General features: G+C 24.0%; 1 protein-coding gene across 2 annotated transcripts in view; it reads left to right on the top strand.

Annotated features, from left to right (window-relative positions):
- The window catches only part of LOC117179901 (wiskott-Aldrich syndrome protein family member 3), a 44,339-nt gene that overhangs the window by 8,025 nt on the left and 18,939 nt on the right, over positions 1-17,375 (top strand). The window contains exons 3-5 of one of the 2 annotated variants that reach the window (XM_033372097.1): positions 2,705-2,819; positions 6,827-6,859; positions 16,762-17,057. In XM_033372097.1, the coding sequence (XP_033227988.1) occupies positions 2,705-2,819; positions 6,827-6,859; positions 16,762-17,057 (444 nt within the window). The remainder of the gene's footprint in view (positions 1-2,704; positions 2,820-6,826; positions 6,860-16,761; positions 17,058-17,375) is intronic. The other variant, XM_033372098.1, reaches the window with a different exon arrangement.

Raw genomic sequence — 17,375 nt, 5'->3', positions numbered from 1 at the left:
GAACTATTTTGGTAGAAAATTCAACTATTTGGTTGAACGTATATCTCTTTTGGTATGAATTCCATTTTTTATGGTTGAAAAGTCAAATGTTTGGCTAAAAATAAATATTTTTTGGCCAAATATTCAACTATTTGATCTATTTTTTAAAAATGAATTTTATAGATTAATAAGTTAGACTGTTTTGTTGAAAATACAATCGTTTAGTTAAAAATCACCTTCTTGTCGAAAGTTTACCTTTTGGGGTAAAATTTGAACTGAATTTTCGAAACTTTATTTCTTGGTAGAAAATTCATATTTTAGGAATAAAAATTTAACTGTTTTATCTTGAAATTTCAATAGTTTGGTAGCTGATTTAACTCTTTGGTTAAAAATTTATTTTTGTGTGGAAATTCATACTTCTGGGTTAAAAACCAATTGTTTTATAGAAAATTCGTCTTTTTGGGATGAAAATTCATCCCTGTCAGTAGAATTTTCGTCTTTTCAACTTTAAAACAACTGTTTTTCATTGAAAATTCATCACTTTTAATAGAAGATCTATTCTGGTTAAAAAATAGACTATGTTGTTGCAAATTCATCGTTTTTGGTTGAGTTTAACTTGTCTTATTTAAAATTTAATTTTTTTTTAAATGTCAATTATTAGAACTTTTGGAAAATAATTCATGACTGATTGTTAAAAATTCAACTATTTGATTACAAATTCCACTATCTTATTTGATTATAAGTCCGATTTTTTTTTCTTATAAGTTCAACTATTTTGTTGAAAATTCGTCGCTTTTTTTTAATTGGACAGTTTTTTTATTTTTTATTAAAATTTTGTTAGTTGCAATATCACCTATTTAATTTCTCCCTAAAAATTCGTCTTTATTGGTTGAATATCCAAGTGCTTTTTTTAAAGTTGAACTAATTTGTTAAACATTGATTTTTTTGTTAAAGATCCATCCCTTTGGTTAAAAAATTGACTATTTGGTTTAAAATTTATTTATTTTATAACAAATTTAACTGTTTTTTAAGTAATTTTTTTTGGTCGAAAATTCAGCTGTTTTAAAAAATATTTTTCTCTTTTTTTTGTAGAAAATTTATCCTTTTGGATTGAAAAGGAACTTTTTTGTTGAAAATTCAACTGTGCTCTAAGAAATTCGTCTTTTTGGCTTGAAAATTCAACTATTTGGTTTAAAATTGATCTTTTGGGGTTTCAAGTCAATGACTTAAAATTTTATTTTAATTCGACTTTTTAGCCTGCAAACTCAACTATTTTATTGATAACATTTTTGACTGAATTTAGCTGCTTTTTATTTAAAATATAGCACATTTGTAGTTGTAAATTTTTTTGGTGGACAAAATTTTTTGTTTAAAATCTGTGGATTTTTGTTGAATTGTTTTTTATTTTGAATTAAAATCACTTTTGCTTGAAATATCAACTCTTCAATTTTTTGTTGAGAAATCATTTTTTTTTGTTGAATATTCAAATGCTTTTTACAGTTAAATTACTTTGTTAAAAATTAATTTTTTGTTTGGAAATTCCACTATTTAGTGAAAAGTTAAATTGCTTTGTAAAAAAATGTTCGTTTTAAGATATCTTTTTGTTTGAAACGTAAACTATTTTGTTCGACATTATTTTCCTTGCATGTTGAGAATTTTTTTTAACTGAAAATTTAACTATTCTATTTTGTTGTTAAAAATCAATCTTTTTTATTTAAAAATTCATGTATTGTGTTGAAAATTCGTCTTTTTGGTTGAATTGAACTGTTTTTGATTTAAAATTAGAATATTTTTGGTTGAAGTATCAACTTTCTTTTTAGAACTAATTTTTTGGATTGAAAATTCATATTTTTTGGTAGAAAATTCATTTGTTTTGCTGGAAAATGCATCCCTTTTGTTAAAAATTCATTTTTTCGGGATTAAAATTCTGATGTTTTTAAAAAAAATTCGACGTTTTTCTTCATATCTGAACTTTTTTTAAATTCGTCGATTTTTGTTGTATTCAACCGTTTTTTAAATAAAAATTAAAATTTTTTGGTTGCAGTATCAACTATTTCATATCTCGTTGAGAATTCATCTTTTTGTTGAAAGTTGAAATATTTTATGAAAATTTCTTTTTTTTTTAAGATTGGTCTTTCTGTTTGAAAATTCAACTATTTCGTTAAAAAATATATTCGTTTTTTTCAATCATTTGTTTATTTATAAATTCATCTTTCTTGTTTAAAAATTTATCTTTTAGAGTTTTAAAGTCAACGGTTTTCTAAAGCATTCAAAAATCTAAGAAATTTGAAGCATTTCATATGGAATTTGATATGTTACTTATATTGATTTCATTAAAAAAAAAATATTTTCCTATTATTCCTTAATTTTCGTGAAAAATGACCCATTTTTCCCTCTTTGGGGATAATTTTGGACTGTTAATTTAAAAAACTGTGTGGGAATATGAAATTCCCGCATGCTCATCTCACAGTAAAGAAATCTGCAACTTTGCATACACTTTACAGACTTTTCGCACTTGTTACAAAATATTCTATTTTATCATTAAACTGATTTTATGATATTTTAGGCTTGACCTCCTGATTTTGATTTTTCTAATGCTTTTTTTTTCTCTAAAATCCTGTATTTTGTAAAAAAAATATCCCCGATCGTGTGAGGCTTGTATACCTGGGAAATTATGTGGAAAAATACACAAAAAAATTTAATAACTAAAATTTTATGTTTCCAGGGACGATGGAAAAGATGGACTGAAATTCTACACTGACCCTAACTACTTTTTCGACTTGTGGAGTCAAGAAATGCTCAAAGATACGGAAAAGAAGTTGCACGATAAAGGGAAAAAGGTAGAAATTGTTTACATGCTCAAAAACCATATTTTGCACGCCTCGAAATGCAACCTGAACATAAAAATAATCTTCTTCAGAGTGTCTACTCGCCTGGAAAATCTGAAATTGTTAGGATATTTTTATAGACCTGGAAAAACCTGGAAATGGCAAGACTTTTTTTTTTTGTTAAAGTCGGGAAATTTTTTCGAGAAGATGCTCAAATTTGTTTAAATTCATGATATTATATATATATTTTTTTAAATTCTATAATAATGTTTCTTCATTTTTAAAAGTAGCATTATATTACTGGATTTAACTATTTTGTTGAAAATTATTCTTTTTAGGTTGAAAATTGAACTATTTTGGTAGAAATTAATCTATTTGATTAAAAATAAACTTTTTGGTTAAAAATTAAATTAATTTATAGAAAATTCTTCTCTTTGGTTTGAAAATTCTATTTTTCTGGCAGAAATGTCATCTTTTTTGGTTTAAAAATGTAACTGTTTGGTTAATTAATCTGTTTTGGTTGTGGATTCAACTATTTTGTGCAAAACTGAACTTTTGTGGTTTAATTAAACTCTTTTTTTTATTTAAAATTAAATTATCTTTTATTTAAAATATCAGCTATCACATTTTTCGTTAACAATTTATTTATTTTTTTTTGGTTAAAGATTCATAATTTTAGTCGAAAAGTCACCTCTTTAATTGATAATTTATCTATGTTTATGGAAATTCCTTTTCTTTTTTGATTGCATATTAATTTTCTAACTGTAAATTTAAATATTAATTTTTCGATTGAAATTTTTTTTTTGTTGAAATTTGAACTATTTAGTTTAAAATAAAAGTGTGTTTTAAAACTCCTGTACTTTGTCGAAAACACGTCTCGTTGAAAACACGTCTCGTTGAAATTTTTTTTCTCTCTTAACTGGAAAATTTTTCTTAGTTGAAAATTCGTATTTTTTGGTTGAATTTAAGTTTTTTATTTAAAATTATTATCTTTTTTGAGGTTAAAATATCAACTATTACATTTTCTGTTGAAAATTGACGTTTTTTATTTCAAAATTCAAATATTTGGTTGAAAATGGATATTTTTTAGTTGAAAATGCAACTATGCATTTCATTAAAAATTCATGTATTTTGTTGAAAATTGTATTTTTTGGAAAAGAATTAATGTACTTGTTTGAAAATTAATCTGGTTTGAACATTGATCTTATTGATTAAAAGTTAAAGTATTCCAGTTAAATATTGAACATTTCAGTTGAAAATTCATATTTTTTAAATCAAAATTCCAATACTTGATTGAAAGTTAGATTCTTCTGTTAAAATTTTTTTTTTTTTGCTTCAAGATAAATTATTTGATTTGAAAATTCGTCTCTTTGTTTTAGAATTTAATTTTTTTTAAATTCTTTTTTTAAATTCTTTTTTTAAATTAATTTCTTTACTAGAAATGTAAAAATACTCCTGTTGAATATTCCATAATTTTATTCGAGAATTCATCTCTTTGGTTGCACATTTAACTATTTTGTTGAACATTTTTTTCTTTTGTTGATACTTAGTTTTTTAAACTGAAAATTTAACTATTAATTTCTGGCAGAAAATTAATATTTTTGTTCAAAAATTTACCTTTTTGGTGAAAAATTCGACTATTCCAGTTCAAGATTTATTATTTTAGTTGAAAATTCATGATTTTGGCTGAAAATGTAACTATTTTGTTATAATTTTTTTCCTGAAAATTTAACTGTTCCATTTTTGCTTGAAAATGTATCTTTTTTGGTTGAAAATTCATGTATTTTCTTTAAAATTCAACTCTTTCTATTTAAGATTCTTAATATTAGTGAAAATTGACCACTTCGGTTGAAAATTTAACGATTTTGTTGACAATGATTTTTTTCCTTGCTTGATAATTAGTTTTTTTACTCAGAATCTAACTATTCCATTTTTTGTAGAAAAATAATCTTCTTCTTGGAAAATTGACCTTTTTTTGAGAATTTAACTATTTCAGTTAAAAATTATTAATTTTATGTAGCTAAAAATTTATGATTTTGGTTGAAAGTTAAACTCTTTTGTTAAAAATTTATCTTTTTGGTTTAAAATGCAACTATTTAGATGAAAATTCGTTTGCTTACTTGAAAATTATTTTTTTTTAATTGGAAATTTAAGTATTCAAACTGAAGATTTATTATTTTTGTTAAAAATTCATCTTATTGGTTGAAAATTGAACTATTTTGTTAAAAACTCGTTTTTATTTTTTTCAAAATTAATTTTTTTTTAGTTGAAATTTCAACTATTTGGGAGAAAATTCATCTTTTTGGTTTCACAATTCTAACTATTCTAGCTGACGGTTCATCATTTTAGTTGGAAAATCGTTTTTTTTTTAATTAACTTTTTTTTATTGGAAATTTAACTATTCAAACTGAATATTTATGATTTTTGTTAAAAATTCATCTTATTGGTTGAAAATTCAACTGTTTTGTATTTTCTTCAAAAGTAATTTCTTAACTGAAAATTGAACTATTCCAGTTTTCGATAATATATTTTTTTCTAGTTTAAAATTCAACTATTTCGTTGATTTTTTCAGTTGAAATTTAAACTGTTTGGTAAAAAATTCATGTTTTTGGTTTAAAATTCAACTATTCCAGCTGAAGGTTCATCATTTTAGTTAGAAATTCATTAGTTTGAAAATTAATTTTTTTTATTAGAAATTGAACTATTTAAACTGAAGATTTATCATTTTTGTTAAAAATTCATCTTATTGGTTGAAAATTGAACTATTTTGTTAAAATTTTTATTTTGTTCAAAATTAATTTTTTTCAGTTGAAATTTCAACTATTTGGGAGAAAATTCATCTTTTTGGTTTCATAATTCAACTATTCAAGCTGCAGATTCATCATTTTAGTTGGAAATTAATTTCTTTGATTGGAAATTAATTTTTTTTTATTGGAAATTTAACTACTCAAACTGAAAATTTATCATTTTTGTTAAAGATTCATCTTTTTGGTTTAAAATTCAACTATTTTGTTTAAAATTCGTTTTTATTTTGTACAAAATTAATTTGTTTCAGTTGAAATTTCAAGTGTTTGGTGGAAAATTCATGTTTTTTGTTTACAATCAAACTGTTCTAACTGAAGATTAATTATTTTAGTTGGAAATTCGTTTGTTTGAAATTTTTTTTTTTTTTTAAATTTCACTATAACTGAAGATTTATCATTTTTGCAAAAAATTCATCTTAATGGTTGAAAATTGAACTGTTTTGTTAAAAATTCGTTTTTATTTCGTTAAAAATTAATTTTTCAACTGAAAATTGAACCATTCCAGTTTTGGTTGATAATTTAAATTTTTTAGTTTAAAATTCAACTATTTGGTGGATTTTTTTCAGTTAAAATTTCAACTATTTGTTGGAAAATTCATCTTTGTGGTTTAAAATTCAACTATTTGGGTAAAAATTCATCTATATTGTTCAAAATCCCCATATTTTAGTTAAATTCAAGAACTGATTAATTAGTTTTTTGGTTTTATTTATTTCAAACCCTTTTCAATTTAAACATATTAATTGCATCCTCAAATGTAAAAAGAGTTCTTTAATTTTACATATTAATAGTACTATTTTTACAAAGACTGAAAGAAGAACATTATACTTATTTATTATAAGTTAAAAATTTATACTGAAATATTATACTTAAATTAAAATTATAATTTTATTTTTGAAATTTTATACTTGAATTAAATAAATATTTACATTTTTATACATTATAGTTATATAGAAGAAAATTATACTTATAAGAGATACTTAGAAAAAAACCTGGAATTGTCGAAAAAAATTTTTCCAGAATTTAAGTAGACACCCTGAATAATCTTTTGACTAGTTTACATATATCTTTCTAGACTCTTGATATCTAGATTTAATATTACTTGCTATTTTCGAGGTTTGCAATTCATTTCAACTGCTTAGCATTATACATATATGTATTATGTACAAACTAATGACACATATATTCTAACTACTCAAACTGTCCCCTTGTTTATAGACAGAGTCTGAATATGCCGAACCGTTCAGAGAGGCAAGTCGATGGTTTGGATCTTTGTAGTTTTTACAACCCTTATTCAATGTTTATTGAATTCTTGAATGTCAATCATTCACTCATAATCGAATTCACTTGTGCGTGTGCGCGTGTGTGTGTGTGACTTTTTCATTAACCAACTTTTTGCTAATAGAAAATGCTCCTCTAGGTGCTCGCTTTTTTTCAAGTTTGTAGTATTACTAGGTTAGACGAAGTCACTTTGCATCTTAATCTTCTTTGCCTTTGAAGAACGAGTCTCCTATATAAATCGATAATCGATTATTATTAAGGACATTTTTAACCTTTAAGTTTGGGAATGGTCAAAGTGCGACAAGCCACCTGGTGACAAAAATCCGAACTAGACGGAATAAGTACGATTTTAAAGATCCATTTTAATTTTCGCATAAAAGTGTTTTGGCGATTTTTGTTGTGGAGTTTAAAGTATTTATTGGATACTAAAAATAAGTATTTTTTGGAAACAAAGATATTTAGATAGAATTTACATCTACTAAGGTGACAAAACATATTTTTGTACAGAAATATTTTTCTTAAAAAAATAATAATAAAACAATCATTGTTCCATTTATTGTGATTTTCAAAAGATTATAAACTTAAATGGACATATTTTAAATCAAAAATGAACTCAAAGTAAATTTTCATCAATTTATACGTGGAGTATTTACTATTTAAAAACTAATTTAAAAGTTAGGATAGAATTCTTATTTAATTTCCAATCGCAGGGTGGCCGCTGGACCAAAGAATCGGGAATCTTATGAGACCGGGAAATGACAGTGAATTTATTTTTTGACCGGAAATTTTACAAATTTATGGACAAAAATCTGTCTTAACTGTGTTTCCCATCGTTTTTTAAATGATTATTTAAATTGTGATCTTTCTCAATTATATATATAATTCATTTTAGAATGCGTATTTCCAAAATCTTCCCCTTTAATACATTTTTAATTATAGATTTTGATTGTTGAGTGTACTTTTTATTCTAAAGAATTTTAAAATTCAGTTTTAAAGACTTAAGCCATTAAAAATTACAAGCGTTTGAAATCGAAGATTTTAGATAAAAAATATTTTCAATTCATCAACTGTCAATCTAAATTAATAATGATTTTTAAAATTGAACTTTTCTTTAAGATTTTAAAACTGAATAATAATTCTTTTTACAAGACGATTCGAAATCAGTTTGCAATTTTAGAATTTCCAGTTTCTAGCGTTAAAAATTGAAACTTTATAAACTATTTTCAATTTTAAAATAAATTGAAAATAATATGTTTATAATTAAAAGCATTTATTAAATTTCACGTATTATTTTAGTCTAAAATATTAAATTTTTCAAACCATTCAATTTGGAATTTTTTAATTGAGAAAAATAAGAATTAATTAATGTTTAGAAATACCTGACAGCTTATTTCAAATCAGTAATTATAGTAAATATTAAAAAATAAATTTTGAAGGTTACGTTTTAATTTTCTATTTAAAAAATTGTAATTTGTAAGTAAAATTGTTGAATTTCGGAGTAAATAGCCCAAGGCCTAATTTAAAACAAAATCTAGATTTTGGCAGATTTCAAATAAATAATTCAAAAGCTTTTTAAGAATTTTGAGTGGCTTCAAAAAAGGAAAAAACATTTTCTATGAAAATTGAAAAATCGAAAAGATCATTTTCAATGATTATTTTAAAAGATTTAGAAAGATTTACGAAATTATCAAAAATGAATGTGAAATATTTTGAGGAAATTAATTAAATTTGGCAAAATTAAAAAAAAACTTGAAAAAATTCGATTAATTTTCAGGAATGTTTTAAAGTTCTAAAATAATTTTAAAAATAATAAAAAATTTGAATAAAATGCAAACAACATGCAGATATTTCAAGATTTTCAAATAAAATTTGGAAACATTTTAAGGATTTTTTAACGATTTAAAATATAAATAATTTAACTTCTAATTTAAGAAATGTTCAGTTTATAAAAAAATGTAATCGTTCAATTTTTAATGTTTCTGGCTTAAAATTGCTTTAAATGATATAATTTTGACTATTTTTAAATTCATTTAATTATAAAGAAAATTGTTCAGTTCAAAAGTGTTAGTTGCTTTCATTTTACTCAGCTCAGTTTTTATTCATCTAAATGGAAAAATTGGTAGCTTCAATTTTTTAAATTTTATCGACCATGAAAAATGTTTGCAAACTGGGAAAAAACCGGGAAATGGCCGTGATTTTTTTTCTTGGATTAAAACAGCCACCCTAAATCGTTTATTATTCGCATTCAATCATTGTTTTATACTTCACAAAAATATTGCAAAAACACTTTTATGCAAAAATTTATGTACATCTTTAAAATGGTACCTATTCTTTCTAGTTCCAGTTTTCGGCACCAGGTGACGAAATGGTAGACCACCATCACCAATGGACGTGATTTAATTTTTCAGGGTGTCCAGCGACCTAGAAAACCTTGAAATTATCTTGAATTTCTCACGATAACCTTGAATTTCAATTTTTGTTTTGATTTTAAAACAGTTTTCGAGAGGTTGATAGCTGAGTTTTGAGTATGCACCAGATTTCAAAAAGTTTAGAAAATCATTTTTAAGATTTAAAAATATTTTAAAATATTTCAGAGCTTTTATATTATTTAAAAGGATTTTGAACATTTCAAAAGGAATTTACGGAATTCAAAGACTTAAAAAAAGAATTCAAGGATTTGAAAAGGCTTTAGGCAGGACATTAAAGATTTCGAATATTTCACAAAGACAAAAAAATTTTCAAAAGATTATAAGGATTTTTCATATTTCAAAAAGGGAATCGTACACTAGATTGTCAAAGATTTCAACATGTTTTCGAAGATTTTAAAAGATTTCACAGAGATTTCAAATATTTTAATGATTTTAATTGAAAACAAAAGATTTCACAAACTAAGATTAAAGAAAGATTTCAGAACTATTTCAAAGATTTAATCAAGATATCCAAATATTTCTAAATATTTTACAAAGATTGCAAGGATTGAAAAGATTTTACCAAAATTTGAAAATATTTCAAAATATTTCACAAACATTGCAAATGTTTTAATGATTCCAAATTAATACAAAATATTTCACAAATATTTTTAAAAAATTATAAAAATTTCATAAATATTTCAAATTCAATGATTTTAAAAAGAGTACAGTACACCAGATTCCAAAGATTTCAAGTTTGTTTAGAAGATTTCAAAAGATTTCGAATATTTCACAAATATTTCAAAACATTTCAAGGATTTCAAAAGATTTTAAAAGATTTAAAAAAGGATTTATTGTACCAGATTTAAATAATTTCAAACAATTTCAAAAGGTTTAAATAAATTTGATATTTCAATGATAATGAAAAGTTTCATTAAGATTTCAAAATATTTCTAAATATTTCACAAAGATTTAAAAGATTTTACAAAAATTTTAAAACGATTTCACAAAGATTTTGAATATTTTAATCATTTCAAATGAATACAAAAGATTTCTCAAATAATTCGAAGAATTCATAAAAATTTTGTAAAGATTTAAAATTCAAAGATTTTGAAAAGTGTACAGTACACCAGGTTTTAAGGATTGCAAACATTTTTAAGATTTTAAACTTTTTAAAGTTTGTTTAGAAGATTTGAAAAGATTTCGAATATTTCACAAATTTCAAAACATTTTACAAAGATTAAAAAAATTTCAAGTAGTTCAAAAATTTTAGCAACCTTTTAAAAGATTACAAAAGATTTCAAATATTTCATACAAATTTCATAAAGATTTCAAAAAATTCTACAAAGATTTCAAACATTTCACAATTATTTCGAAACATTTTACAATGATTTCAAAGATTTTAACAACATTTTAAAATATTTCACAAAGATTTTAAATATTTAAATGATTTCAAATGAATACAAAAGATTTCACGCATATTTAAAAGATTTCATCAAAATTTCATAAAGATTTCAAATTCAAAGTTTTCAAAAAGGTTTCAGTATGCCAGATATCAAAGATTTTAAAACATTAAAAAAATGTTAAGCGATTTAAAATGTGTTTAGAAGATTTCAAAAGATTTCACAAAGATTTAAAAGATTTTACCGAAATTTCGAACATTTCACAAATATTTCAAAACTTTCAGAATCTTTAAATAGTAAATAAAAATACCTGGACACCCTGTTTTTAAACTCACATTAACCTGAGGTCTCACAGACCGCACGTCTACTTGTCCATTCAAATTTGTCACTTTTTGCTCAAATGAGGGATAATCATGACGTAACATTTTTCTCTGGTGTGTGAGATCTTGCGTTTTAAATACTTTGATACAAATTGAAACAAAAATATATAATTGTGCTGCTGCTGTGGCCGTGCGGTCTCATGGAAAGCCGTCAGAATGCGGTCTGTAAGACCGCACCGCCATACTTAAAGGTTAATATCTGACATTCAGTTGTTTGGTTAAAACTCGACTTATGTAGGGGAGAAGGAATTAAAATTCGAGTTTTATGACGAATCAGGCTGAAAATAAAAACAATAATCACATCATTGTCATTAAAGTGGCACTTTACTTAAACATTTTCTATCATGCTAGTCTCAATTATATCCTTAGAATTTTGCGTCAGATTTCCATTTCTCGCAAGTCATTTCTGATCGCTAAGATCCTACATAATAGCAAATAATTTTAGGGTCATATTTTCTCTATCCACAACTCGTACACTGGAAATGATAAAAGTCATGAATTCATGAGAGAACGTCCATTAAATAGGTAGAATTTTTTTTAATATAGAAAAAAATACTTCAATCGTAAAAGAGATTTCAAAGGATTTTACAAAGTTCGAAAGATTTCAAATTCTTTGTAATTATTTGAAAAGATTTTTAAGCGATTTTAAGGTATTTTAAAAGACTACAAATTATTTATAAAAATTAAAAATATTTTTATGGAATTTAAAGAGATTACTAAAGTTTTAGGGTAGGATTTCAAATGATTAAAAAATATTTCAAAACTTTTAAGAAATGATTTTGTACAATTTTGGTAGAGAATCTCAATTCATCAAGTGATTTTGCAAGATTTCCACGGATTTCTGAGGATTTTTTGAGATTTCGGAATATTTAAAAATAATTCATGGGATTTCAACGGATTTTGGGGGAATTTCGTAAGATTTAAAAAGATTTTCTAGAATTTTTAAAAGAATTTCCGAATATTATAAAGGATTTTAAAATATTTTGAGAAATTTTAATGGGTTTTTCAATTATTTTAATGGATTTTAATCTATTGTAATAGGTTTCAAGTGATTTGTAAAAATTCCCAAGGGTTTGAAAGATTTAAATTAGTTTTAAAGGGATTCCAAAGATTCGATTTCTAAAATTGTCACAGTTTTTAAAGGGTCTTAAGGGATTTTAAGAGATTTAAAAATAAGCCCGGGGATTTTAAGTGTTTTAAAAAAATTCCAGAATATATCCACGAATTTCAAAGGATTTCGTGAAATTTCAAAATTTTAAATTTAATTTTAAAAGATTTTAAGAGATTACGAAATAATTCTAAATAAGTGATGGGATTTTAATGGATTTTATAGGACTTCGTAAAATTCAAAAATATTTTAACAGAATTTCAAAGGATTCCCAAATATGATAAATGTTTATTTATTTATTTATTTATTATAAGGTATTTTGAGGAATTTTAATCGTTTTTAAAAGAATTGAAAATATTGTTATAGTTTTTAATATATTTTAAGGGAAATAAAGGAAATTCGAAAAGTTCACTACGGATTTGAAAGATCTCGAATTAATTTTTAAGGGATTTAAAAAATTTCAAAGTATATCCACGGATTTCAGAGGAAGGATTCGCAAGATCTGTCGCTATCTCTCGAAAAAAACATTACGTAGTTAATGGACGGTCTCTAAATATCATCATTTTAATCTGTTAAATTCAAATCTAAACATATTTTATTAGTTTATATGTATCGCACATTAACATGACTACTTTCATTTCCTACACATCATTGAAGCTGACTATCCAGTGACATGCATGGTTTTAAAAGGCATTTTATCTTATTAATTTGTTTTTTTTTTCGTTTTCTAGTCGAGTTTACTGAATGTTTTACACGGGAATCACAGTGGTTCATTAGTTTAATTGCAAGGAAAATAGGGAAATATTTTCTTTGATGAAAGCGGAATTTGTTTCGAAATAAAAATATCAGCGTAATAAAAAAAAATTAATGCAATCCTTTGAAAATTTTTATTAAACGAGATAACAAGTGCATGAATATTTGTTTGTCACTCGATATTTTTTAATTAAAATATAAAATTAATAATAGCAATACAAAAAATTTTAATTCAAAGTATTTATTATATAAAATAATAGAAAATTCCATTCAATTTAGTTGGAATAGTTAGATTTTCAGTTAATAATACGCACGAACTTATGGTCTCACCCGATATTTCAATTTAATACCAAAAAGATGAATTTTAAACTAAGCTGACGAATCTTTGACTAGAATATTTGAATTTTCAACCCAAAAGGTAAATTTCCTAGAAAGAAGATTAATTTCTATTAAAAAGATTAATTTTCAACAAAATGCTTCAACTTTCAACTAAAAAAAAAAAATTGTCAACCAAAAATTGATTAGTTAAATTTGTTAGTAAATAAAATTCATGTTAAATTCAATTAGAATAGTTAGATTTCCAATTTAAAAAAAATTTCATACAAAAAAAAATTATTAAAAAAAAGCATTAAATTTTAATTAAAGTAATGAATTTTCAAATAAAATTATGAATCTCGTACAGAAATCGTTCAATTTTAAACCAAAAATATTAATTTTAAATTAAACTGATGAACCTTTAACTAGAATGCTTAAATTTGCAACCAAACTGTTGAAATTTCATGCAAGAAGATTAAATTCTATCAAATAAGATGAATTTTCAACTAAAATAATGATTTTTTAAAGAAGACTAAAATAATAAATTATTTATTAGGAATAGTTAAATTTTTAGTTTTTTAAAAACTTTATACCAAAAACTTATTTTCAAAAAAAAAAAAATAAGTTTTTAAAGAAAATGATTATTCTTAATTTAAAATAGTTAAGTTTTAGACCAATGTGATGAATTTTCAACTAAGCTGATGAATATGTAACTAGAATACATAAATTTTCAACTAAAATAATGGAACATTTAATTGGAATAGTTAGGTTTTCGGTTTAAAAAAAACGTACAAGAAAATCATTGTAAAAAAATCTAATTTTGAAATAAATTAATTTCAGTTAAAAAATAAATATGATTGGACTGAAATAATTGAATTTTCAAACAAAAGATTGAATTTTCAAAGAATAAAATTAGTTTTCACTAAAAAAGACAAATTTTCCACTAAAAAATATTAATTTTTAACCAAAAATTGAATAGGTAAATTTTCCGTTAAAAAAATTCATTTTCATCCAAAAAGATCAATTTTCAACTAAAATCGCGAAACATTTGATAGGAATAGTTCGATTTTTAGTTGAAAAAAAAATTATACAAAAAAAAACTCATTTTAAAAAATATAAATAAGTTTTCAAAGAAAGTGATGAATTTTTTAACTAAAATGATGAATCTTCAACTGAAATAGTTTAGTTTTAAACTAAAATGATGAATTTTCATCTAAGCTGATGAGTCTTAACTAGAATACCTGAATTTTCAACCAAAAGGGTGAACTTTCAAACCTGAAGATCAATTTCTACCAAAAAAGATGAATTTTTAACAAAATACATGAACTTGTAATTAAAAAAGATAAATTGTGAGTCAGAAATTGAATCTTTAAACTTTTAGTAATTAAAATAGAATGTTCAATCAAAAAGGTGAATTTTCAACTAAAATAATGGGATATTCAACTGACAGTTAGATTTTCGGATTTAAAAAAATTCATACAAAAAAATCATTATGAAAAAAATTAATTAATTTTTTAAACAAATTCATTTTAGTTCAAAAAATAAAAATGATTTTGACTGGAATAATTGAATTTTAAATAAAAAGATTGAATTTTCAAACAAGAAGATTATTTTTCACTCCAAAAAAGACAAATTTTCAACTAAAAAAGATCAATTTTTAACCAATAATTGAACAGTTATATTTTCCATTAAGAAATTTAATTGTCATCTAAAAAGATCAATTTTCAACTAAAATGAGGGAAAATTTGATAGGAATAGTTAGATTTAAAGTTGAAAAAAATTCCTATAAAAAAAACTCATTTACAAAAAAATAACTATGTTTTCAAAGAAAGTAATCATTCTTTTTAACTAAAATAATGAATCTTCAACTGAAATAGTTCAGTTTTAAACCAAACTGATGAATTTTCAAACATGGAGATCAATTTATACCAAAAAAGATTAATTTTTAATAAAATACACGAACTCGTAATTAAAAAAGTTAATTTGTGACTCAGAAATTGAATATTTAAACTTTTAGTAATTGAAACAGAATGTTCAATCAAAAAGGTGAACGTTTAACTAAAATAATGGGATAAACAAATGGCAGAGTTAGATTTTCAGATTTTAAAAAATTCATACAAAAAAATTATTATCAAGAAAATTAATTAAATTTTTTAATAAATTCATTTTAGTTCAAAAAATAAAAATGATTTTGACTGGAATAATTGAATTTTAAACAAAAGGATTAAATTTTCAAACAAGAAGATTATTTTTCACTCTAAAAAAGACAAATTTTCAAATAAAAAAGATCAACTTTTAACCAAAAATTGAACAGTTATATTTTCCATTAAGAAATTTAATTGTCATCTAAAAAGATCAATTTTTAACAAAAATGAGGGAATATTTGATAAGAATAGTTAGATTTAAAGTTGAAAAAAATTCCTATAAAAAAAACTCATTTACAAAAAAATAACTATGTTTTCAAAGAAAGTAATCATTCTTTTTAACTAAAATAATGAATCTTCAACTGAAATAGTTCAGTTTTAAACCAAACTGATGAATTTTCAAACATGGAGATCAATTTATACCAAAAAAGATTAATTTTTAATAAAATACACGAATTCGTAATTAAAAAAGTTAATTTGTGACTCAGAAATTGAATATTTAAACTTTTAGTAATTGAAACAGAATGTTCAATCAAAAAGGTTAATTTTTAACTAAAATAATGGGATATACAATTGGCAGAGTTAGATGTTCGGATTTTAAAAAATTCATACAAAAAAATTATTATCAAAAAAATTAATTACATTTTTAAATAAATTCATTTTAGTTCAAAAAATAAAAATGATTTTGACTGGAATAATTGAATTTTAAACAAAAAGATTGAATTTTCAAACAAGAAGATTATTTTTCACTCCAAAAAAGACAAATTTTCAACTAACCAAGATAAATTTTTAACCAATAATTGAATGGTTAAATTTTTCGTTAAAATTAATTTGCATCTAAAAAGATCAATTTTCAACTAAAATGAGGGAATATTTTATAGGAATAGTTAGATTTTAAGTTGACAAAAAATTCCTATAAAAAAACTCATTTCCAAAAAAATAACTATGTTTTCCAAAAAAAGTAATGAATTTTTTAACTGAAAAGATGAATTTTCAGCTGAAATTGTTCCATTTTAAACCAAAATGAGGAATTTTTAACTATGCTGATTTAACTGGAATACTTGAATTTTCAATCAAAGCACCTTGGATACTAAAAGGCTTGAGTGGAGAGCCTTACATCATGACTTTGTGAGGCTCTTCGCCTGGGCTGATTGCTCAAGAGATTGATCAGCGACCTGGGTCACTGGGAGGAAAATAGGGGACTCACTGTGATCCCTGTTTACAGTTTCACTGGATGGTCTTTGGCTTACTCACAAAATCAGAAATGAAGCTTGCCTTTTAAGAAATGCATAATGTTTGCTCTCGGCCTGATTAGGTAAACTCCCAGATAATAGGGTTTAATATTGGGGTTATTTTTCTAGCCACACAAGACTCGGACCGAGGGAAGTGGTGGTGGCGGTGGAAGGTACAAGAAGCGTGTTCGGCAACCGCACAACACGAGAGAAAGACAACGAAGACTGGCCGAAGGCCATGGCGAGTATATTATGCCTCCTCAGGGTATCCAGTACAGGGCGGCGCATAATATTCCGGACGAGGCGCTGCTGGGTATGGTGATGACGGACCAGAGACCCCCGAGGCCCAACAGCATCGAACTCAGGCGGAGTTATCCTCCAGAAGAACACCAACTTTACAGCCCCCCTACCTCGGATCACTACAGGTATGTCTGTTTTTTTTTTTTTTTTAATTCAGGGTTGTTACAGGACCTGAAAGACCTGAAAAAGTCATGGAATTTTAAAAAAAAGTGTTTAATAAACCTGGAAAACTCATGTAATTTTGAAAAAATTACTGAAAAACCTGAAAAAGTCATGTAAATTTAAAAAAATTACTGGAACTTTTTTAATCGTCTCTTTTTCAAAGTCTTAATAATTTAGTATTTTATAGCGAAATATATATTTTAAAATTGTAAAAGAAAACTTAATGAAAATGGGAAAAGCAAAATGAACTGACAGATGTTGAAGAATAAATTTGTGAACTG

Source organism: Belonocnema kinseyi, chromosome 9 (genome assembly GCF_010883055.1).
Source record: "Belonocnema kinseyi isolate 2016_QV_RU_SX_M_011 chromosome 9, B_treatae_v1, whole genome shotgun sequence".
Lineage (NCBI taxonomy): Eukaryota > Metazoa > Arthropoda > Insecta > Hymenoptera > Cynipidae > Belonocnema > Belonocnema kinseyi.
Note: the sequence above shows the minus strand (reverse complement) of the source record. Positions and strands in the feature narration are given on the sequence as shown.